Source organism: Primulina tabacum, chromosome 8 (genome assembly GCF_025594145.1).
Source record: "Primulina tabacum isolate GXHZ01 chromosome 8, ASM2559414v2, whole genome shotgun sequence".
In the NCBI taxonomy this organism is placed as follows: Eukaryota; Viridiplantae; Streptophyta; class Magnoliopsida; order Lamiales; family Gesneriaceae; genus Primulina; species Primulina tabacum.
In genome coordinates this window covers 40,869,844-40,894,135 of record NC_134557.1, presented here as the reverse complement: position 1 = coordinate 40,894,135, position 24,292 = coordinate 40,869,844, and the positions used below count along the sequence as shown (strand labels likewise).

At 36.6% G+C, this 24,292-nt stretch overlaps 4 protein-coding genes and 1 pseudogene across 4 annotated transcripts; 3 read left to right on the top strand and 2 right to left on the bottom strand.

The window, feature by feature from the left end:
- Positions 1-3,098: 3,098 nt before the first annotated feature.
- On the top strand, positions 3,099-5,301 carry LOC142554200 (thaumatin-like protein 1). Its single transcript, XM_075664877.1, has 3 exons — positions 3,099-3,607; positions 3,810-4,479; positions 4,762-5,301. Exons 1-3 carry the CDS (start codon positions 3,520-3,522, stop codon positions 5,045-5,047), a joined length of 1,044 nt encoding a protein of 347 aa, XP_075520992.1. The 5' UTR covers positions 3,099-3,519; the 3' UTR covers positions 5,048-5,301.
- Positions 5,061-7,950, bottom strand: LOC142554199 (endo-1,4-beta-xylanase 5-like; annotated as a pseudogene).
- A 1,640-nt stretch (positions 7,951-9,590) lies between these two features.
- Positions 9,591-12,788, bottom strand: LOC142554198 (serine/threonine-protein kinase-like protein ACR4). Its single transcript, XM_075664876.1, has one exon. The coding sequence runs from the start codon at positions 12,497-12,499 to the stop codon at positions 9,773-9,775; it is 2,727 nt and encodes a 908-aa protein (XP_075520991.1). The 5' UTR covers positions 12,500-12,788; the 3' UTR covers positions 9,591-9,772.
- Positions 12,789-14,237: 1,449 nt separating this feature from the next.
- On the top strand, positions 14,238-17,402 carry LOC142554787 (uncharacterized). The gene is made up of 2 exons (XM_075665461.1): positions 14,238-15,606; positions 16,351-17,402. Exons 1-2 carry the CDS (start codon positions 14,238-14,240, stop codon positions 17,400-17,402), a joined length of 2,421 nt encoding a protein of 806 aa, XP_075521576.1.
- Positions 17,403-20,924: 3,522 nt separating this feature from the next.
- On the top strand, positions 20,925-24,168 carry LOC142554197 (uncharacterized). Its single transcript, XM_075664875.1, has 3 exons — positions 20,925-22,260; positions 22,953-23,298; positions 23,753-24,168. Exons 1-3 carry the CDS (start codon positions 21,044-21,046, stop codon positions 24,017-24,019), a joined length of 1,830 nt encoding a protein of 609 aa, XP_075520990.1. The 5' UTR covers positions 20,925-21,043; the 3' UTR covers positions 24,020-24,168.
- Positions 24,169-24,292: the final 124 nt, after the last annotated feature.

Genomic DNA, 24,292 nt, shown 5'->3' with positions numbered 1-24,292 from the left:
TTGTGAGTATATGAATAGAAGTACTAAAATTACGGAAGATTATGAAAAAAATGAAAATAAAACTAATGGAGGTTATGGTGATGTGTGAGTGTATGTTATGAGAGGTTAGAATTTAAAATTAAAAATTATAAAATAATCTATTATTATATTTATCTATGATTTTTTTTTCTTGAAAGTTAATTTCGACCATAATATATTTTATCTACTAATGTCTTTGTAGACTTAAAAGGTCCAATTAATTTGAACACGAAACTAAGACCCAAATAGCTGATTGGGTCAGTCTACCAAAGCCCAAGCATAACTATATATGGCCTGATCTAAGGTGAAGTCAAAGCTCAATAACAAAACTAGTAATTCTTGATTCTTAAAAAATGGACATGGTATTTTGGTAAATAAATAAAAATAAATGATGAGCACTCCAACCCAAAATATTTTAGTGAGTATGTCTATTGTGAGACGATTTCAAGACTCTTTATCTGTGAGACGGGTCAACCCTATCGATATTCACAATAAAAGTAATACTTTTAGCATAAAAAGTAATATTTTTTCATGTATGACTCAAATAAGAGATCCGTCTCACAAAATACGATCCATGAGATCGTCTCGCATAAGTTTTTGTTTTTCTTGAATAGTGCTTTGAAGTTCGAACTTAAAAAAAAAAACTTTGAAAATTTGGATGCGATATTTATATGTTGTAAGATTTAACTTTCCATATTGTTTTTTTATATAGAAATAAAACTGTGTGATTTTATAAAACCAAAAAAGTAAATCTATTTTAAGAAAAATACATTTGATAGTATGAAGTTGTCAAAGGCATATAAAATTATAATGAAAATCTAAGAGGCCAATAAATTTTGTAAACATATAAACCATAGTTTCATACATTTTAGGAAAAAATTTATTTTTGAACGTATAATTAATTTTTCATTGTTTTTAATATAATATTTTTTTATCTTAACTTGTCAATGTTTTGTAAGAAACTTAAGACCAAAATATATTTACCAAAGCTAATATCATTTCACACCATTATGATTTCACCTCCGATTCTTACTAAATCGAAGAATTTGTATATTAATTTTCGAAAACAACGATAATTTCGAGTATTTATTTCAATTTTATTTCACCATTCAACCCTTGATGAAATTGAATCATCTAAAGATATCGGGTTTTGCAATGTTCGAGAATAGACCGTTCAATTTTACGATTGGAAAAGTGGTGAACTTTGTGTCAACCATGGGATAAATTTTGTGTAAAAAAAAAAAAAAACCCATAATCCCTTTTGTCTAAAAAGTTACTACAAATTGCACTATTTTTTTTTCTAAATTTACCTTTACGCATAAAAATATTGGCCTCGACTTTCTTTAGCAGCATAATCACATAATTATTTAATCCAATATTTGTATAAAATATCCGATGTTTGATTATGTAACAATAATTGAGATGGGAATGAGTAGATTTTTTGGAGTGGATCTAATTCAGAAGCAAATATAAATAAGCACTAGAATGCATGATAAAAAAGTTTTTAAACGACGAAGAAAATTATTTGAGTTATTATAGTGAATATATTTGATTAATATCAAAAGTGCACAAGTTAAATTCTTGAAAAATAATCATTTAAAAACTCGAAATGAATTATAGCATAAAATTTTAATTTACTTGGTAAAAACCAAGATTTCGTTTTATATACACGATGTAAAAAAAAAAAAACATATACAAGTAATTCGTAAAAGTTGTTTTAACAAGCAGACAAGTAGATATATATCTTGAAAAGTTGAAGATATTTTATAGCATGAATCGTTCAAAATACAAAGCAATGTTCTAACTTATTAAGATTTCTTTTGAGTTCTTGCTTCGTCATTTACTTTCTTAGCATTGGATCTTGATTTACTTAGAGTATATAATATGTGATGAGACAAATCTCCGATTCGAACGACTAATCGTCTCTTAATCTGGACAATATAGTGATCATCTGTGACTCATTGTATAATCGATGACTCTCGAAAAACACAAAAGAGATATTATAAATAGGACCCATACATACAAATATGGCACATGATATCTGACATATTCCATTAAATTCTCCATTCTCTTTATTTATTATTGTAACGAAACATTTTATATATAATAATTCTCTCTATCGACCTCTTTCGTTATGTGTCATTGGAGGCAATATCATTTTCATGGGGTCTACTTGAGGCCGATCTTCTTTTTCGAATAATAAATTTCAGATTGGAAACGTTTTACTATATTATTTGATTATTATATAACATTATACATAATTATAATCTTAATAATTAAATTGACAATATTGAGCATTATTTGGATTATTGAAACCAAGATTATATTTTTTTTTTCTCGTCCTGTTCCAATATCATAATCATACAATCTCACCTTCTAAAATACTAGCTTCTAATTCTTCTTAGTAGGCACAACCATTACTATTAGAGAGTATTTTGCAAAAGATTATATTTTTAGAGAACTTATCAATAACTTTATGGATGAAGAAAAAAATTAAAGTAGAATGTTTGGTAAATAAATATTATAATACTAGCTTCTTCTCTTCTTCTTTTTTTTTTTTGAGTAAAATAACCTTATTAAAGTATTTTCAAAATATAAAGTTTGATAAAAATATAATTTAGTGGACTAAAATAGGTAAAAATTCGTGTGATATGGTCTCACAGGTCGTATTTTATGATAAAGATCTCTTATTTGAGTCATCCATAAAAAAATATTACTTTTTATACTATGAATATTACTTTTTATTGTAAATATCAGTAGAGTTGACCCGTTTCACAGATAAAGATTCGTGAGACCGTCTCACGAGAGATCTACTCTTTGAGAAATTAGATGTCTGTTTTTTAAAAACTTTTAAATAACATAATTTTTATTATACTCTTGACAAATTACTTACACAAATTTAAATACACATTAAACTTACACAAAATATAACTATCAAGTATCAAGCAAGAAAAACAGATTTTTAGTTTTAATTTTTTATTATTTATATAAATATTTATCAATAAATAATAAACATGTATGTACTACGCGTGACACCAAAGGATTAAAGAAAAAATAAAAAACACAACGGATCGAAAGATTCTTTAGCGTGAAATTTGGACGGTGTGTGCGGTCACAGCTGCTTACCATAGTACAGTTCCGCCACCAGCTTGGCTGACCACAATCACCACCTCCTCTCTCTAGGGTTCTTCAGAAAAAAGCAAATTGTGACGTTAAATTTGTCAGTGGTAATGGAGTTTCTTAATTGGACCCAAAAACAAAAATAATAATATCAATAATCACATTTGTTGGGGTAATTCTCCATTTCTTTGCTCTTGGAGCTGATACGATTACACAAACAGGCACCAGGCAATACAAAATAACATTGTTTTCTTCAGTTTTGTATTATTGTTTTTGAATAAAAACAAACACTTTGCCCCAAATAATTCCTTTCTCCCCTCCATCCTCAGCACACCTCCATCACTCGGGGGAGTAAAAACAAAGGGAAGAAAACATCAAGAAATGGAAAGCAACGACAGTCCTGTGGATTTTTCCTTGTTAAAGTTGTATTCGACTTTCATCCTCAGCATCTTTCTTCTTTTTTCTTCAGGTTGTCATTTTTTTCCACTTTATTGTTGTTTAACTAGAGGTTTTTTACGAGGTTTTTGCGTCAAATGTGTGATCTTTAAGCTAGTTGTTGCCTGTTTGGTGGCATTTTTGAGTAAAAGTCTGATCTTGATTCTGGGTTTTTGGATGATTTTCGTTTCTTGAACGGGGTTGTGAGATTTTTGTTGTTTTTCTTTGTTTAACAGGAGTACGTGGAACTACATTCACGTTTGTGAACAAATGCGAGGTTACAGTGTGGCCTGGTATACTAGCAAACGCCGGCGGTCCTAAACTTGATAGCACAGGGTTTCAGCTCCCCCCAGACTCCTCCCGCACATTGATTTCCCCCGCCGGCTGGTCTGGCCGGTTCTGGGGACGAACAGAGTGCGAATTCTCCGATTCCGGAACAGGATCTTGCAAGACCGGCGACTGCGGGTCCGGTCAGCCAGAATGCCGCGGGTCCGGGGCTGCACCGCCCGTCACATTGGCAGAGTTCACCCTCGGAACCGGCGGTCTAGACTTCTACGACGTAAGTCTAGTCGACGGCTACAATTTGCCTATGATAGTTGAAGCCACCGGCGGTTCGGGCATGTGCGCTTCCACCGGCTGCGTGACAGATCTTAACCGAGTCTGCCCGTCGGAGCTACGAGTTGGAAATGGGGCAGCTTGTAGGAGCGCGTGTGAGGCTTTCGGGAGCCCTAAGTACTGTTGCAGCGCCGAGTTTAACTCGCCCTCGTCGTGCAAGCCGACGGTTTACTCACAGATGTTTAAGTCTGCTTGTCCCAGATCCTATAGCTATGCTTATGATGATCCCACGAGCACTTTCACTTGCACTGGTGCTGATTATACTGTGACATTTTGCCCCTCCACGTCAAGGTATAAGAAGATGCTTATTATTTCATAATTATTACACGATTTTCTCTTTGATGGGTTTTATGCTTGCTTTTTTTTTGTTTTTCCTTTCCTTGAACTCCCAACTTTTGTTGCATTATTAGTGTAAGATTCTGTTAATGATCATCCATTCATCTTTTTGATTTTGGTTGCACACTGTAGATTAAGTTAATCAATTTACTACAATTCCTTTTGAACCCGACTAACTTTTCTTTCATTAAAAGTCCTTACTGTATTTATGAAATGCCCTTTTGTTATCTTTTACAGTCAGAAATCTTCCAAAGATCCAACTCCAACAACGTCAACCACTACACCAGCAACTGAGAATGGCGATGGATCTCTACAGGGTTCGGATAAAGGGTACGGAATCAGTGTGACCGGAATGGATCCAGGCTCTGATCCGATATCCGCATCCGAGTCTACTCCGGACGAGGGATCATGGTTGGCTGGTTTAGCCATGGGGGTTTCATCTGGGGTCGTCCATTCTCCATCAACTTTGCATTCTGGTGCTATCTTTATTTTCTTTTCATTGGTTTCCTTTTTTTGTTTGTAGTGCCCCCTTTTACTTTTTCTAGGCTTGGCTCCTCCTAATGCAGATTTCATTGAGCACAAGGCTGTCTTGGAAAGATCGAGGGTTTGACTTGTTAGTGGAAAAGAACTGATCGATCCATATTTTAATTCGTTTCATTCTTGGGAAGTGTTCTAGCTAGAATTTCATTTTGTTGGTCTTGATTTATGTAAATTAATGCTGTATTTTAGTTTTTCGTCATAGTTTATTAGTTTATTTTGTCCGAAGTTCTTTTGTCATTTGTCCAATTAGTTTGCGCAGAGCAAGAAAGAAACATGGAAGGGGGTAAGTGTCTTCATAATTTAAAATGTAACTTTCTAAAACTGTAAAATGTGAATTTACATTAGCCCTTCACCCAATTTGAGTCACAATTGAATGTTAAAATGCTTGGTCTCTTTCCCTCGTGAGAGTGAAAAAGTTGAATTCACTGTTGCATTTCCTAACTTAGCTGTGACTTTGTATTCACCTAAGAATCCAAAGAAACTGTAGGAGCCGTACTCATCTGTTTCTCCGTCCGCTGCCCCTGTTTGCCACTCTCTCAGAAGCCTGTCTACTGTGTCACCTGCCGGAAGATTGTTAAATTCATCGTCTGTTAGGCACATTTGGTAGCAGCCATTCTTGCGCAGAGCTGTCCACAAAATGATCCCATGATTCCCAGAATCCCATCTACAGCAGGATGGGAAAAACCTTCTCTCAGGACTTCTTCTAGATGCATAGCCTGACAAGATAAGTGATGAACTGATTATAAAACGAAAGAGTGATTCAGTCATTATTTTGCGTACACGTAGGATGGAAAAATATTCAGATGCATAAAACAAATATGGTCTAGGTACCTGTGTTTCTTTACTGAATTGTTTGCTGATATCTACTTCTGTCAACCATATAGAAATCCCAAGAATGGCCAATTTATCGATTATGCCCCTCATGATTGGTGTGTTAGGCACATCAAAATGTCCCTGGAGTCCTATGCCATCCATCTACACACCCGCTCGTTGCAGCTCTCTCATTCTTGATATGTATGTGTCGACAGTTGAGTTAATGTCGCTACAAGTTTCAACAATGGTAAACTCATTCATAAACAGAGGGTTGCTAAAGGATCTGCCTGATGGGCTATGTCGAAAAATTGAAGTGTGGCATTTGGACCCAGCCTGTCCTCGTAGAAATCGAAATGGAGCATCTCATTGTTGACATCCCAGTGGATGAATTCCTCTTTGTATTTCTTCATCAGGCTTTGGATTCTTGATTGGACAGCTGATTCCAGGTTGTGGTCCGTCAGGTTTCGAACCCATCCAGGAATAAACTTTGGGTCCTCCCAGAAAATGTTGTGGCCTCTGACGATTATCTGGTTTGATCTGATGAATTCTAGCTTCTGGACTGGGATGGTGTAATTCTCCTGCACTGGATTGGGTTCAATAGCATTCCATTTCAGCTCGTTTTCGAATACTGCTGCATTGAATCTCTCTACAAACCATTTCTGAAACCGTAAAATTCAGAAGCACATAACCAGAAGTAAAGCATCACATTTGTTTTTGGCAGATTAATTAAACATGATATTGCGAATTTGCGATGAAGGTCTTTGCTATGGCAGATCCAAATGGGAAATCATTTGAGATTTGTTCGATTCTTACTGCTGCGCTTTGCAATTTTTTCCCATGTTTATCTGATACATGGATTGTTACGACACGTTTCCTTGCCTGGACCGGATCACAACAGTTTTTTAGAAGCCTGGAATTTGAACATTTTTACCTTGTGAAATCTATCTACCTTGTTTACCTTGTTGATCTTTGTTTCTTGATTTAATCTCCATTCCTCGTCAGTGAAAGGCTGCAAAGAAACACTCTCAGTTTCTATTCTGACATTTTTGCCATCTAAATTCTGGTGTATTGAGATGAAAAACCGAAATCACTCAACATCGAAAATTCAATCACGTTCTATATAGACACCATATTTACCTGGAGATACAGCTTAGGCATTTTAAACGGAGATGTCGTTACAAAGCCCCCTTTCAAAAAAGACCAACAACCTGCCTTTGCAGTAACGGTGCCTATGCAGTTCAGCGTCCTTTCTTCCGTCACAAGGATTGCCTTTATCATAGATGAGTCGGCATATAGTATCCTGATCCAAACTGTTGTGCATGAAACATTTCAAAATTACGGGGATTCTTTCTACTTTATTGCTTGAATTAGCATCTCAAACAGTAAAAAGGAGCAGGAATTTAACTGGAAAAACAAAATTTGGTGCCTTGAGTGAGGTTCTGCAGCAAAAATACCAGTGCATTAACCCGATGGCTATCGCCCAGAATTGCCTTTTCTATAGCCAGTTCTTGATCCTTGAGCATCCCTCCGTTGTAAATTGGCTCTTCAACTTCGAATTTACACTGCATATAAACACAGTTGTAATCTTTTTCACTTCAAATTTTCTCCATATTCGAATCTTGATACTAAATAAAAGCAAACAAACATGTAGAATAAAAAGTTCCAAGATTGGATCTTTCGAATGTTGTCGTTCCACACACTTGGAAATTATTCTGCCACAATCCAGCACTTACCTCGGTGTAAGCAGAAGAATCATACAGTGGCCCATCGGCAATAAAAGTAAAAATTCTTTATTAACATAAGAGAGAGAGAGAGAGAGAGAGAGAGAACACTAAGCTGAAGCCGGGGCTGAGTTCATGCAGAGGAGCAAAAACAGAGGAATGAAGAGCAGGAATTCTTTCATTTTCTTTGATATCTTCAAATTACAGTAAGGGTTGGAAAATTGTAAATTTTTTTTTAGTTTTTCAGACAATGTGCAGAGGAAGAAGTATTCAGAAAGTGGTGGTGGCATCACAGGCTAAACAGTGTGGTTTTGAGGTGAACCGTCTATGAATATATTCACATGCAACAAAAGAACAACTCCCCATCCCTTGTTTGTACACACACAACTTGTAGAAATAGATAGGACCTGTCAGTATACACATATTCAGTAATTATTGTGTTAACAACATAACATTTATATATAGCATGAACTTAAATTATTTTGTTGATTCAGGTATAATAGCTAGGAAAATCTAGAAAAGGAAAACGCTCGAGATATTTTTTTATTCGAATTCAACTGTGTTTATCAATCGAAACTACGTACATATTTGTCGGACGAAATTATAATTGATGAAATACGCAAAATATTTCTCAAAACACAAGTAGAATTTCATAAGTAAAATTTATTATAAAAATTAAAAATTACCGAAACCGAAATGATGCGAGCTCAAAGACCTGTAAAATATAACTTGCCCGTAAATTTGTTCGTTGTTCTGTTTCCACCCAAGAGCTATATTTGTCATCCAAATCCGATATCACCAAAAATCCTCCAAAATTGACTGACTTGTCTTATTTGGCTTTTAGGATGATCTCAACGCCCAAAAAGACTTAATCTACCACATCAGACACATATCATGAGATCATTGATTGGGTGTTGTGCTTGTACAATCCTCCCCCTTGAGCTAACTTTTGGGGTTGAGTTAGTTTCAAGTTTCAATCTTTAACACCAGGTCTCTCCTTTTGTTCTCCAAGTTGGCTAAGTGATGTGATTGAACTAAATGTCCAACACGCAAAAAGAGTGAAATGTGACTCCTACAGCTTCAAGTAAATGGTGTCTTTCCCCTGACAAACGAAGGAAAGGGAAGAAACATCAACGACAAAACACAAGACATTATATTCCACATTAGTAACAAATAAAGATATTATTAAAAAAAATGCATACGTAAAACTTTTCTATATTCAGCATCTTGAATCCAAAAATTTTCAATCTCAAAGGGCACTGTTAATAATGGTAAATCTCATAGTATAATACGAAATTCATACAGAACCGTTTCGTTTTCCTCCGTTCGCTGTATTAATCGTAGCAGTGAGGACTGAGGAGAGTGGACTATAAATAACATGGAAGTGGTGGAACTATCAATGTCTTCGGTTTTAAGCATATAGATATGAAGTACATTTCAATAATTCAAAGATTGAAATTATAGAGCAACCTCGTTCTAAATTCTGTCTGAATTTGCCACTTTGCTTCTCTATTCCGGTTTTGTTTGTTGGATAGTGGTATCATTCAATTACGCATTTGATTAACCTGAGTTAATTTATATTTAATTGTTACTAGTTTGAATCTTTGTATCTTGGTAAACATAGATTAGCAAAGCACCCATATGAAAGGATAAATTAGTTTTAAAGAAATATATCCCAAGAAAACGTTAGGCCAAAGGGACCAATTAAGATATTTACATCAGTGTCACACTCTACAGGCTGTCCAAAAGTTGATGTCTTTTAGTCACTGAGTACCTGAACTATTCTTCTAATTGGCGTCAATCTTGGCACCGATGATGCTTTGTGAAATACATAAAAACCACCAACAGAAAAGGGCCAATAATGAATGGATTTTGTTGTAAAACATGTGGAATGCAGAAGCTGGAGGCCCTGTTCATCCAAATTGTTAAGGGTAAAGTGAGTTCTTTTTACAGAAAATCTTTAGTGTGTTCATGAAATAATATATCATGGCAATGTTTTGTTTTTCAAATTAGTTTGATTTCCATATGCTAGGTAAAATATTGATTTAAAGATATGAAGTACAAGAAAAACCCAAGAAATATCTATATCCATTAGAGGGTATTTCTTCTACATTCTGTACATTTCTCTCGTTGATTGATTGTAATTTAACAAAGCTAAAGACTGAAATTTTTTGCTAGAAGTTGTGCTGCAAGTACAAATGTTCTTGAGGAGAAGCTGGCCCGATCTCTTCCACAAGACTTCTCAATCCATCCACAACACCGGTGCTATTGCACGCGTTTCTTGCTTCCTGCAGGTTCTTTCCATCAAGATCTGAGTCAGAAACAGAAGATTTCCTCCTTTGAGAAGAAGCAACGCTAGGAAAAGTGATCCATGACGGGGCTCGAAACTCGATTCTTTGATCCTCTGTGTCGGCTCCATCTGTTTCTGAGGTTGACCGGTTCCCGGATCTTTGAGAAGACTTATTATGCATTCTGCTGCTTCCTAAAACCACCTCGGTTGGCAAGATAGGCTGCTCATTACACGGGCTGCCCATTAGCAGAGCCAGGGCACGCTCCAAACCAGTCGTCACTTTATCCATTGATGGCCTCTCTTTTCCTCTCATTCGCACACATTTGCTAGCGACAATCGCTATACGTTTCAGAGCTTCAAGTTCCACTGGAGGTTTCAAAACTGGATCCAAAACGCTTTCTATTTCACCTGCTTTGATCAGAGGGACAGCCCATTCAACTATGTTTCCTTCTTCATACTGCAAGTCGATGGCTTTTCGACCACTGAGGATTTCCAACAGTAGAACACCGAAGCTATAAACATCAGACTTGGTCGTGAGGTAGTGAAGTCTATAGTACTCAGGATCTAGATAACCGAGCGTTCCTGCTGGCAATTCGGCCAAAGGGGAGCTACTATTGGTAGGCCCTAATAGTGACAGACCAAAGTCTGAGACACGGGCATTGTGCTCTTCATCAATGAGAATATTTGATGATTTTATGTCCCTGTGGATTACCGGGGGACAAGCATAACCATGTAGATATTCAATCCCACGAGCCGCTTGGACAGCAATAGTCACTCTTCTCACCCAATCTAGTTGCTCTTTTAGCTCTTGATTTTTACCATGGAGATGTTGATGCAAGGAACCATTCGCCATAAACTCGTAAACCAAAAGCCTCTCTCCTCCATCTTCACAATAGCCGAGCAAATTCAGTAAATGGGCATGATTTAGCCTTGAAAGCAAGTCAAGTTCTGTATGGAACTCTTTCGAGTTCTTCATATCAGGAGATACAATAGCCCTTTTGACTGCAACAACTGTACCATCCTTCAAAACCCCTTTGAACACGCACGAAAAACTACCCTTACCGACCAAAGCTTCTTCCTTAAAACTATCCGCAGCTTTCTCAAGCTCTTCGTAAGTAAACTTCTGAGCTCTCCTAATCTTTAGCTCATCTAATTCAGGCCTAATTTTCCCATTATCCTTATGAAAAGAACCTTTCCCACTAGTTTTCTTGGACTTAACAGAGCACCTACAGTTTCTTAACTTGTATCTAATATAAAGAACTGAAGTCAGAGATACAGCACATACCAAGAACACAGCAAACAATATCTCAGCAAAAATTATGGGCAACTGCATCGACCACAACTTTTCATTCCTTCCTCCAGACTTAACAGCAGTTGAGCAGTTGGAATGGCACTCATATGAGCCGCAACTTGAACAATTATAACCACATTGCCTATCTGATGTCAAACTGCACTCAGAAATCTGATACATTTCATTGGGACAGCCACTGCTACAAGGCAAACAAATGTGGGATCCGGAAGACTTGCAAGGGGAACTCGCATTGTTGAACTCGTAAAAACCCTTCGAACAAGGCGCAGGCTTGCAGACACCGGGCGAAACAGCCAATGGCAGGGCTGAAGGAAAACCTTCACCCCAACAAACAGGCAAGAGAGAAGACTCAGCCAGAACTCCACAAGTGAAGTAATCCCCAGCTGCAATCTCATAAAGTTTAACACCATTAGGCGGCGGCGTGCTTCTTTCGACGCTATAACCCCAACAAACGACTCCTCTATCATTACTTCTTATCCCACAAGCATGAAACCTTCCCCCAACTACAGAAAGCATAGAATCCTCAGGAGACAAATCCACATTCAGCTGCCCAGAATTTATCACAGAACCAACAGAAATTTCTTCTTCGAGATCCAAGCTCCTACCCCAACAAATCACTCTCGAATTCACCCCTTCCAAAATTCCACAAACGTGAAACCCCCCAGCTGCAATCTTCCAGAACTTCAACTCCCTGGGAATCAACGAAATCACTTTACTTCCAGTCTCATCACCCCAGCAAAAGACGCTCCTATTCTGAGCAAACAAACCACAATTAAACTCCGAGCCTGCAGAAATAGACTGGATCTGCCCATCAATGTCGTAACTTTTGGTCATATTGTAACCCCAACAATCAATTAACGAAGAGTTTCTCAACTTTCCCCCCAAGGGTTTTTTCAAACCGCACAAGTGATGATCCCCAGCACTAATTTCCAAGTACTCTGAATTCTTGACCATTGGTTGAGGGACCCCCATTGGAATAAACGGCGTACTCCCCCAGCAAAAGGGTTGATTCGAATCCATCTCAAGACCGCAAACAAATCCATTTCCAGCTGTCAAACCAAGAAAAGCCGAATGATTCGGAGTAGCACGAACTATAGCCGAGTTGGAGCCATAGCAACTAGCTGAGTGGGAACCATCATACTTTATCCCACAGAAAACAGGTCCATTTTCGCCATAAGAAATGGCGATGGACGACATTGATCCCAAGCTCGAAACTTTGCCACATAAACAGGAAAAAAACATCAGGAAAACCAAGTTCTGATCACGAAAAAGCACGGAATTTCCACCCCACCGGAACTTCATTTCTACTCAGGATGAGAATCTGAACCCAGTTGGAAAATTCAGCAGGAAAGCTGGATAAAGGGGGTAAAAGATAGCGTGCGTGGCGGAGGTGGTGGCTGTGGAAGTTAGCTGAAGCGTTCCAGGAGAGGAGAGAAAGAGAGGGAACGCGAGCAGGTGGAGCATTTAATATTGATCTGACGGTATATATTTGTCGAGCGTTGAATCGAACGGTCTTCATTTGCTTTAAAATAATAAAGTTATGTCCAGATAGCGCTGGACGTCACGCTCACATTAAATGCTTCGTTTTTATGATTTAATACTTTTGAACTTACTAAATAAATGGTTTATTTAATTAACTCTTAATCATTGATAATGATACTTTATTTAATAGATTAGTAAATTTAAAAAAATACTTAATTTTTTTATTAAATATTAGTAAAATTAAATACTAAATTGTTTTTTTTTAAAATATAGTTAAGTGAAATTGGTAACCCCAACCATGTGTTGATAAATTAGATGAAATATTTATTTATATACAATAATAAAATACCATATGATATAAGAAATAAATCAATGAAATAATACACTCTATTTTGTACTATATTTCATATTATATAGAAATATATTATAGTAATTTCAATTATGTTAAAGCCTTATTCCACGATAAAATTAAGAATCATTTTTCTTACTATATATATATATATATTTAAATCCTTTATTAAACACTACATGGTATTATCAGAAGTGTGGGAATAGTCATGGTAATGGATATCAACTATTTATGTCTTAAAAGGAAATTACCACAATTAGTTATTTTAAAAAAAAATTATTTTAAATTTTTTTTAAAAAAAAGTTGGAATACGACACCGTTTTATGATTTATTTGTCCTAAATAGAGCAAAATTATTACCTGCGAATCCAATTCAACTGTTTCTCCAAAAATGCTTACATTGTTACCCCTTTTCACGTCATGTCATTTTCTTTGAAATATTTTCTTGTCATTTTTGGTAGTAAATAAATAAATTAGAATATATATTAACATCTAATAGTGATTTTTCTCTCTAAAGAAAAGAAGGAAAGAAGGTTACTTTGCTTTGCTTGATGTCGATGAGTTGGATCTCGTACGTCTAGTATAGTGGAATTCACCTATTTTTGTTGACACCTAGACTCGATTTTCTCTTTCAAAGAACTTCGTAGCTTGTTAGGCCATCGGTAGAAGACTATACCTTCGTGCTTTTTGTTTTTGTTTCAGGACGAATCTAAGGCTAGGGTGTCTTTCTAATCTAATGGAGACAATCGCCAAGGAGGATTTGAGTCAATCGGATATTAACTTCTTTTTTTCTTTTCTTTTTACAGTGATGCAATTTTTTTTGTTTGCATTGAATAAAATTATATATATAAATATATATTTGTTGAGTTAAATGTGCATGAGTGAGAGTAGTATTGACATGAGTGATCATCTGATAAGCTCTCGTGTGTCAAGCTGTTGATATTTATTAAAGGAATGATTTGGATGCAATAATATCACGGATCTCATTCTTGTATTTATGTAAATAAATCATGTTAGAATCAATTTTCTCTTATGCAAATCAATTAGGATTAATAGCATAAATTCTTTGTAATAGTTATATATATATTCTTGTAACTCTCGGTAGATATACATATTTCTCTTCACAACCTAAGATTTTATCTCCTATCCCTTTTTATTTTCTTTCATGGTATCAGAGCATTATTGGTTCTAAGAAATTATTCTCGCTGCAATGGGAGATGAAGGCAAGAAATCGGAGATCGGAACAAACCAATCTGATCCACTAATCTTACAACAATCCGATCATCCCGGTTTGGTTCTTTTCTCCAAATTATTCGATGGGAGCAACTACGGGCAGTGGAGTCGTGCAATGCGCATAGCCTTGAGTGCTAAAAACAAAATCGGAATCATCAATGGGACAATCAAAGCACCGGAGGCTGAAGACGACAAGTTTCCGGCATTTGAACATTGCAATCATATGGTATTATCGTGGATCCTCAATGCCGTTCATCCCGATATTGCCGAAAGCATCATTTATGCTGAATCTGCACTTGATGTTTGGAATGATTTATATGACAGATTCTCACAAGGAAATGATGCTCGTGTCTTTGAGATTCGCCGCGAGATAGTGGAACACCGACAAGGACACCAATCTATATCAATTTACTACACCAAACTGAAGGCTCTATGGGATGAGTTGGGCTCCTATCATGATCCAATTGCTTGCCACTGCGGAGGTGTCAAAGGAATTCTCGAAAGAGAAGAGAAAGAAAAAGTCATGCAATTTCTCATGGGATTAAATGATTCTTTTTCCACCGTCTGTGATTCAATACTTTTGATGAATCCTCTACCTGAGACCCCCAAAGTTCATGCTCTTATATTGCAGCACGAGAGACAAAACGAAATTGCTGCCAATCGAGATACTACTGGATATAATGCAAATTTTGCTCAACAAAAGATGCAAATTCAGGGTCGGCAAGTAAAAGAAACTGAGTCTTATCGATCGACTGCTAGCGACAAACTACTGAAATGCTCTCATTGTGAATTAGACGGGCATACTGTTGATCGATGTTTTTATATTCATGGGTTTCCACCTGGACACCGATATCATGGCAAAAATGTCAAACCAAAGGGAAAGAAAAACATTAAGCCCCCATCCATTTCCAACGTGGAAACCAAACAATTCACTGCTAAGGAATATGATCAAATTATGATGCTCCTTCACAAAGAAAATGGTAACAACGAACCCCCTATTAATACTTCAGGTAACAACTCCATTTCCAGTCATAATGTGTGGATTCTAGACAGCGGTGCCTCCGATCATGTATCAAAAAATCGGCCTAGTGGAAATGAATCGGCCGCTAAATATCCCACTGTGCAACTACCAAATGGAGGATATGCACAAATCAAATCTGTTGGAACCATGAATTTATGCAATGATATGAGTGTTGATGATGTGCTTTATGTCCCGAATTTCAAAGTTAACTTACTTTCCATTAGCAAACTCACACGAGCCTTAAATTGTAGTGTGACATTTTATCCTCATTTTTGCGTGTTGCAGGATTCAACTACGAAGAATATGATTGGGCTGGGCAGGCAGAGTAATGGGCTCTATTATCTTATCCAAAATCGGAGTCCACACTTGTCAAACACAGTCCATTACGTACCTGACCTCTGGCATAGGAGACTTGGGCACCCTTCCACCACTCCACTACAGTTATTATCTCAAACTATTCCAGAAATTTCTTTTGATTTCAATAATATTTGTGATGTTTGTCATCTAGCAAAACAATCACGTCTACCATTTTCAACTAGTAATATTTCTAGCCATGAGCCTTTTGATTTGATACATTGCGACATTTGTGGGCCACATAAGATTTATTCTTATTCTGAAGCACGTTATTTTTTAACTATTGTGGATTACTTTTCTCGATACACTTGGGTTCATCTCATGCGTCATAAATCTGAAACCCAATCCCTCATTAAAAATTTCTTTACTTGGGTCAAAACTCAATACAATCGTTCGATTAAAAACATAAGGTCTGACAATGGACTAGAATTCCTATCCTTAGCACCATTTTTCAATGAGTGTGGCACAAACTTTCATCAATCTTGTATCTACACACCCCAACAAAACGGGGTAGTGGAACGCAAGCATCGTCATTTTTTAAATGTTGCTCGTGCTTTACGCTTTCAAGCAAATCTTCCTTTAAAATTTTGGGGGAAACATGTGAAGACGGCTTGCTATCTCATTAATCGTTTGCCTACACCACTTTTATCCAACAAAACACCCAATGAGCGATTACACAAAAAGATTCCCCTTTACTCACACTTGCGTACATAAGGCTACCTATGTTTTGCCACAAATATCCATCCTACTCACAAATTTGCTGCCCAATCACAACGATGTGTTTTTCTTGGGTACCCATCAGGGCAAAAAAGATATCTTGTTTATGATTTCACAGAAAGAAAATTACTCACCTCACGAGATGTTGTTTTTCATGAAAATATTTTCCCATACTCCACCATGCATAATAATGATCAAGACAACACACTAGTTTTGCCCAAACCAATAGAAATAGATGAAGAGGTCATCTCCACTACTTCACGCACAAAAAACAACTGGATTGCTCCCAATATCCCCACTAATTTTGAACCACAATCAACCGCAACAAATCATTTTGAACCACCTGATCAACCAGATCTTGAAGCAACATCTGTAGTGACCAAAACTCGAACAATCCCTGAGACAACACTTCGACAATCCACTCGTCAAAGACGTGTACCATCTCACCTCCAAGATTATCATGTCAACCATACTCTTCCTGCTATAGACTCATCTCTTCCAGTTGGATCTGGCACCAAACATCCAATATCCAGGTATGTGTCCTACTCCAATATTTCTCGGGCTCATCGTTCCTTTATCCATGTTGTTTCACGTGTGTTAGAACCAGAAACATATGAGCAAGCATGCAAGGATCCAAAATGGATTGAGGCGATGAAGGCTGAACTTTCAGCACTAGAAGCAAACAAGACTTGGTCTCTCGTCCCTCTTCCCTCGATGTGTCGTCCCATTGGATGTAAATGGATGTTCAAGATCAAATTTAACTCTAATGGGACTATCGAGCGATACAAAGCCCGCCTTGTTGCCAAAGGATTCACCCAACGAGAAGGCATTGATTATCATGAGACCTTTGCCCCCGTCGCAAATCTCACCACATTTCGTTGTCTTCTTGCTCTTGCCTCTATTCATGGTTGGGAACTTTACCAAATGGATGTTCAAAATGCCTTTTTACATGGAAATCTCACCGAGGAAGTATATATGCACCCTCCTCCAGGTTTTCTTCGACAGGGGGAGTCACTTGTTGTCGACTTCATAAATCTTTATATGGATTAAAACAAGCCTCCCGATCATGGTTTCATAAGTTTCTGTCTGCCATCACAAATTTTGGCTTCCAACAATTGCATGCTGATCATTCTCTTTTCACCAAGGTGTGTGGAAACTCATTTACAGCCATTTTATTATATGTTGATGATATGATCATAACAAGGAATAGTCTAGAGAGCATAAACAATGTGAAAGTTTTCCTTGCATCGTGTTTCAAGCTTAAAGACCTTGGATTGCTAAAATATTTTATCGGGGTTGAAATAGCTCATTCTAAGATGGGAATTTCGATCAATCAATGCAAGTACACTTTAGATATTCTTCAAGAAGCAGGGTTACTTGGTACAAAACCAGCAAAATTTCCTATGGAACAATCCTTGAAACTCACATTTACCGAGGGCGATATACTCAAAAACCCGACGCATTATCGACGACTAGTTGGGAAATTGATCTACTTAACAATCACAAGGCCAGAAATTTCTTTTGCAGTTAATACACTTAGCCAATTTATGCAACAGACTAGGCGGCCTCATCTTGATGCAGTTCATCGTTTACTCCGATTCTTGAAGAATTCACCTGGACAAGGACTATTATTTCCTTCTAAAAATGATTTGAATTTGGTTGGTTTTTGTGATGCGGATTGGGCTGGAGATATCACTACACGTCGATCAGTGACTGGATATTGTGTCTTTCTTGGAAAAGCTCATATTTCTTGGAAAAGCAAAAAGCAAGCAACCGTATCTAGATACTCAGCCGAAGCAGAGTATAGATCTATGGCATCAACTGCTTGTGAAATAACTTGGCTAAAGCACTTATTACGGGATTTGCATATTGCTCATCCCCAACCAGTGACGCTATACTGCGACAATCAAGCAGCCATGCACATTGCTGCTAATCCAGTTTTTCACGAACGAACAAAACACATCGAGGTTGACTGTCACATCATTCGTGAACGTATCAACACAGGAGAGATCAAAACAGCCTACATTTCAAGTGACCATCAGGTTGCAGATATATTTACCAAAGTGCTGGGCCAGACCTCGTTTCACACTCTTGTTCACAAGTTGGGAGTTCTTGACATTCACGCTCCAACTTGAGGGGGAGTATTAAAGGACTGATTTGGATGCAATAATATCCCGGATCTCATTCTTGTATTTATGTAAATAAATCATGTTAGAATCAATTTTCTCTTATGCAAATCAATTAGGATTAATAGCATAAATTCTTTGTAATAGTTATATATATATTCTTGTAACTCTCGGTAGATATACATATTTCTCTTCACAACCTAAGATTTTATTTCCTATCCCTTTTTATTTTCTTTCAATATTGTTTTGCTTGATATGATTGACTATGTTGGTCATGAAAGAATGACGTCAAATCTTAAACAAAACTGAATTTTTCTACGCGAGAAAGGTGTGTGGGTATTATAAATTCAACCAAGATTTGCCAAGATGTTCAAATCAATAGTTGATCTAATAATGTAAGCCAAATCTTAGGCAATTCAGGTGACAGAACAGAAGGATAACAACCTTCTACATAAGTCGACTCTGTGCACTTTTTCAATCATGAACTAAAACTAGATTGATCAAAATTATTTTTTAGTTCATGAACTTTAAATCTGAACCAATATATTTTAAAATCAGCAAATACATTTATTAAACAGAACTGAATTTATATAATCTAAATTGTTTGATTTACACAAATAAATGAAATCCTTAATTTTTTTAATTTAAATAAAAAAATGCAGTATTTCTTTATTTATTTTAAAATTATAAGGCACATTACTTTTCATAGATTGGTGTGAGGGCTCGGTTTCACATGGATTTTAGGACGACTTAGGCTGTTAATTTGTGATTAAAGTAAAGGCCAAGTACAACAAAATGTTTGCTCTTTCCAAGATTAAATCAATCTCCCACATGGCCACAATATAAATTAATGACTGAGTATATTTTTAAAAATAAAATTTTAAAAAAAATGTTTGTCGATTCGAAGACATAAGATTTTCACTTATCCTAAGTTGTCTGGAATTGAATAATGAGTTCATGGAAGAGCAAACTTCCATTTCACTGTTAAGAAATTAGTTGTAGTTTGACTAAAATATCACCAAATCTCCACATTATAACATCACAATCTATGACAAAATTAATGATTTCACATGGGAATAATAATATACTTTGATTTAATGTGATGAGTTGCGTTATAATCACAAATTATTTATTTAAATTCCTTGTTTGTCACATGCTATGTTAATTTATAATTTTCATTTGTACGTATAAAATGATAAACTATAACTCGGGATAAAATATAGTAAGCACAAACCCAAAATAGATTGAAATCTCTAGTACAAAATGAGATGACATGCAATATAATGGGTAGGAATTGCGTCCAGATATGATGAGCAAAGATTTTGAAAAACATATTGATGCTCACTAGAAGTATAAGATTCGATTCTAATAGGTGAGACTAGTCCGAATTCAGACCTCGGATCTACTCTGAACTTGAAATCACAAAGGATACCGTTAGAAGGGGGCCGGGAGAATGTCCAGACGTAGCCTCTCCGACGCTCAAGTCAGATAATGAGAACGAAAATGAGAGAGCAGCTAATGATACTGCTGAAAGTCAATATAGTGAATGAATATTTAGACTCTCAAATCTAATATTTATAGGAGAGTACTTGAGATCCATAATGGACCATCTACTTTGGTTAGAAATGAGCCGAAGGTCCAAAGTCCGATTTGAATCTAATCTCAGGCCTGATGTTGATGGATCCATTCATAAGTTATCAAAGCTAGAGTAGAAAATAAATACGTTCCATTTCCATTTATTTATACCAATAAATAATGAATCCAAAAAAATATTATTATTGGAGAAGGGATTTTTTAAAAAAAAAAAAGAAAAGAAGAGAGAGATGGGTCGTTTGTTTTACTAATGGGCTGAGACTATGGAGGAGAATCCCTTTGATTTTCCCACATCCAAATTCAATGTCGCATGAATGTGCGCCCAAACAAAATAGCCCATTTCCCTTTCCTCTTTATTAATTATAATTTTAATTAACCTGAAAATTAAATATCTCCTCCACTTCGAATTTAAATTGAAATTTATAAAAAGCACAAATTTGATAAATATATTTTGATACTACTTGATACAATTAACTCTCATATTTTTTTTTTAAATCACTTTATGTCATTGAAAGGAAAGAAAATGCGATTTAATTCAAGCTAAATATCTGGAATAAAATATTCTGCTCCATTTTATGTTATAGATATGCGTAATTAAAATATGAATTTTAGTTGATGAACATGCAATAAAGGAGGAATAATAGATTAAATTCTTGTAATCCAAACTTTTTTTGGTTGATAAATTCTTGTAATCCATTTTTTTTTTTTTTGAGAATCAAAACTAATTATTTCAATCAATGGACTTATGAATCCGATTATGTTGTACGGAAATTCACAAATCTTGGTTTCTAAAGAAATTGATTTCTGGCATAACAAGTTTTAATAAAAAAATTCAAAGTTTTATTTGCAAAACTTTGTAAACTAATCTCCAACTTGTGCCACAGATTCTCTTAAACCGACCAAAGCAATCAGTCAAAACTCCCATCACCTTCTCCAGCGAACGTGCCACTTCCACCGCCGCTACGCCGCAGAATGGACGGCGGAGAGGACCCGAGCAAGCTGGCTTCCAACCCCCAGGAACCCACCACCACCCAGCCACTCCTTTCCCACCAATTTCCTTCACCCTCCGCCGCTTCGATTTCTGAAACTGAAGAAGACCAAGCTCAGTACCTTCAGATCTCTTACAATTATGGGCCTCGCCCTTTTAAAGATTTGTCCTTCCTTATTCTCTTTTGTGTTCTTGTACTCTTCACTTTTGGCTTCGGGATTTTCGCAACTGTTAACAGAAACCCCCACCGCTATCAAGTTTCCTCGTTTGTCTACAACACCACCTTATCTTCTTGCACTATTCAGTATTATGGCTCTCCCTTTTCTTTGAATTCTTCGGAGTGGAATCTTTTCAGTTCAGCTTTTCGTGACAACCCCACTTCTTTGAATGCCTCAAAATCGAATCTTTCTGAGAGCGTGCCTGGAAATCCCCCTGCTTTTTACAACTCCGCCTCTTCAAGTCCCCAAGAATCGAGTCTATTTTATAGTCTGATGCATTATTTATCTCTTTGTAGCAATCCCACATCTTTGAACTCCTTGGGATCAAGCGTTTTGAATAGCTTGATATGGACTCTTGTAATCACCCTAATTTTGAGCTTGCCCTTTGTGTTGTTAGTGCTTTCGTTGCTTAAACGCTACACAAAACAGATAGTGTATGCTTCGCTTCCATTTTTTGTGATAGTCCCAATTTTCATCAATGTTTCTTGGTTTGTTGCTTGCACTGTGAGCTCCAGATGTAGCGATGCTTTTCCCTTGTCTTATCGAATTTTAGTCCTCATTTTTGTGTTCTTGATAATTGGGGTAATCGTGTGGATATTCATAGTAAACTGGCATAGAGTGGAGTTAACCGTGAGTATCATCGGCGTGGCTGCTAATGCATTGTCAAGTAACTTGGGGTTGTTTGGAGTTCTTCCATCTCTTACTTTGGGTTTATTTGTGTACTATGTGCCCATAGTTTTTTTCTTGATATACTCGAGCAGTAATGGAAAAATTGTGCCTCAAAAAGAGAATGGGGAATACTATTGTGTTTGGAAACAGGATAGATGGGTGCCCGCCTATTATACGTTGGCGATCTTTACTATGCTCTGGTCTGCCACAGCAATGGTGGAAGCTCAGGTATATGTGATAAGTGGAACTATAGCTCAGTGGTACTTCTCAAAGGATGAGTTGCGGCCAAAGCGTGCAATAAGAAGTTCGTTGAGGTGTTTTCTTTTGCTACTTACTCTCAATTCAGTGAAATGTGCTCTACAAATTTATGCATTATGGTGTGCTATGCTTGGTTGATTGTCCTGCCTTTTTCTTGCTATGAACTAAAAGCAACGGCCAACAATCATGCTGCCTATTGGTTATTTTCCTTTATTCTTTCAAGTTACTGTTTTTTTGGGAGGGGTATAAATACATAGTTAATGTGACTGCATATAAGATCTGATTTAGTGGTCTTGGTGATGGTTTATAGAGCAGAAACTTGGGAGGCTGGTTTAACTTGTTGCCTCAAGCTTATTCTTGATGAACTTATTAGAAAAGAGATTAGCATTCAAAGGCGGTATGATAGATATCGTTGCTACTTGTGCAAATAAGGCTGTGTTAAACATATCACAAGCGGCAAGTACCTTATTTATATCTCTTAATTGTGGTAAGCACGATCCTGTTATCCAAGCTCCACTGATGAACTAAACAGAAGAGTAAGTTTGAGGATGTTACTATCTTCCTCATCCTTACAAATCAAGGCTGTGCTAGGATTTGATGCATAGACATACCTGGATTCAAAACCTCTCGATAAATTGAAGCCAAATATCCCGAATGTTGTGCACTGAAATAAATTCGTTTCTTTTTCGTAAACACAATTGCAGCGCCTGTTGTCTTTGTGTCGTGACTCTTCTTTATTACATTGCAGAAATGCATTTGGCCACTCCTCCGGCACAATATGTTTCTCAGGATTAATTTTCGGCGCAGTTCGTGTTGTGCGCTCTATGGTTGATAATGCTAGGCAAGAGGAGACATCAGGAATTGTAAATGTCATTCTACGGTGCTGTGTCAGTGCCCTAATGTCAGCAATTGATTTTCTGAACAAATTCACAATAAACTTTGCAGCCATAACTGGCGAAGCATATTGCAAAGCCGCAAGAATGACTTACGAACTTCTCAAACGCAACCTTCTTTCTGCAGTATTTGTTGAGACCGTTTCTACTCGAATACTGGCTGGCATTATCCTAGTTCTATCTGCAATCTACACAGTAGTGGTTAGTGTAAACTATTGACATCTATCTACACTGAGTTGAGCGCATTTGGACGAGAAGAAAAATGCTCTCTTTAATTTGTTTTTAATGTTTTTTTATGAGGTTTTTTGTTGTTTTTTTATAGAAAGGAGTTTTAAAAAACCAAAATCAAGAAATCTGGTCGGGCAGCACTTCTTTTTCCATTTCAATTTTTTGTAAAAACTGTTTTTATCATTACAGTCAAATACGAAAATGTTTTTACTTTTCAGAGAAATAACTTTTCAAGCTAAATGTTTTTGTATCAAACTCGCCCTTGCTCAATATGGACAGGTGCTTTTAGTTGGCTACGACTTGCGAGCTTTGTTCATGGATGGAGACGAGAAATATATATTCTCTGATTCGAAATTTTTTACCCTCCATGTTTTACACTATATATGTCTCCAGGTTGATCCTAATCAATTGGTGTCGGAATTTTCAGGTTTGTGTGATATTGAAAGCTGGAATTCATCTTGGGGACGATGCCTACTTTGTTGCTGTTATGGCCTGGATACTGTTGATCGTGATTCTTGGCTACTTCGTGCACGTTCTGGACAATGTTATCGATACAGTGTATGTTTGCTATGCTATTGACCGGGACCGAGGGGAGGTCTCGAAACAGGACGTCCACGATGTTTATGTTCATCTACCCATCAGTAGAAGTCATAGACCAGCAGGTTTTCCTGGAAGAGCTCCTCTCGGAGTCTAAAATTTTCCTCATGAATTAGTTTGTCGTGTTGTATTGACTGTAATTGTTTTTTGGAGGTGCATTTTTCTTGCTGCAAATTGTTGATGATCTGAGGTTTTATCTTGTACCCGGATTTGTTCAATAAAAAGTTATTTTGCAGATTTGCAATAGTTGGTTGTCATTGATTTAACATATATAGATATGACACTGAAATCATATATTTGAGGTTTTTATCCAACCAATCCAGACGAATTGTTTCTTGAGTTACTGTACGGTTTAAATAAAACTAGAGTT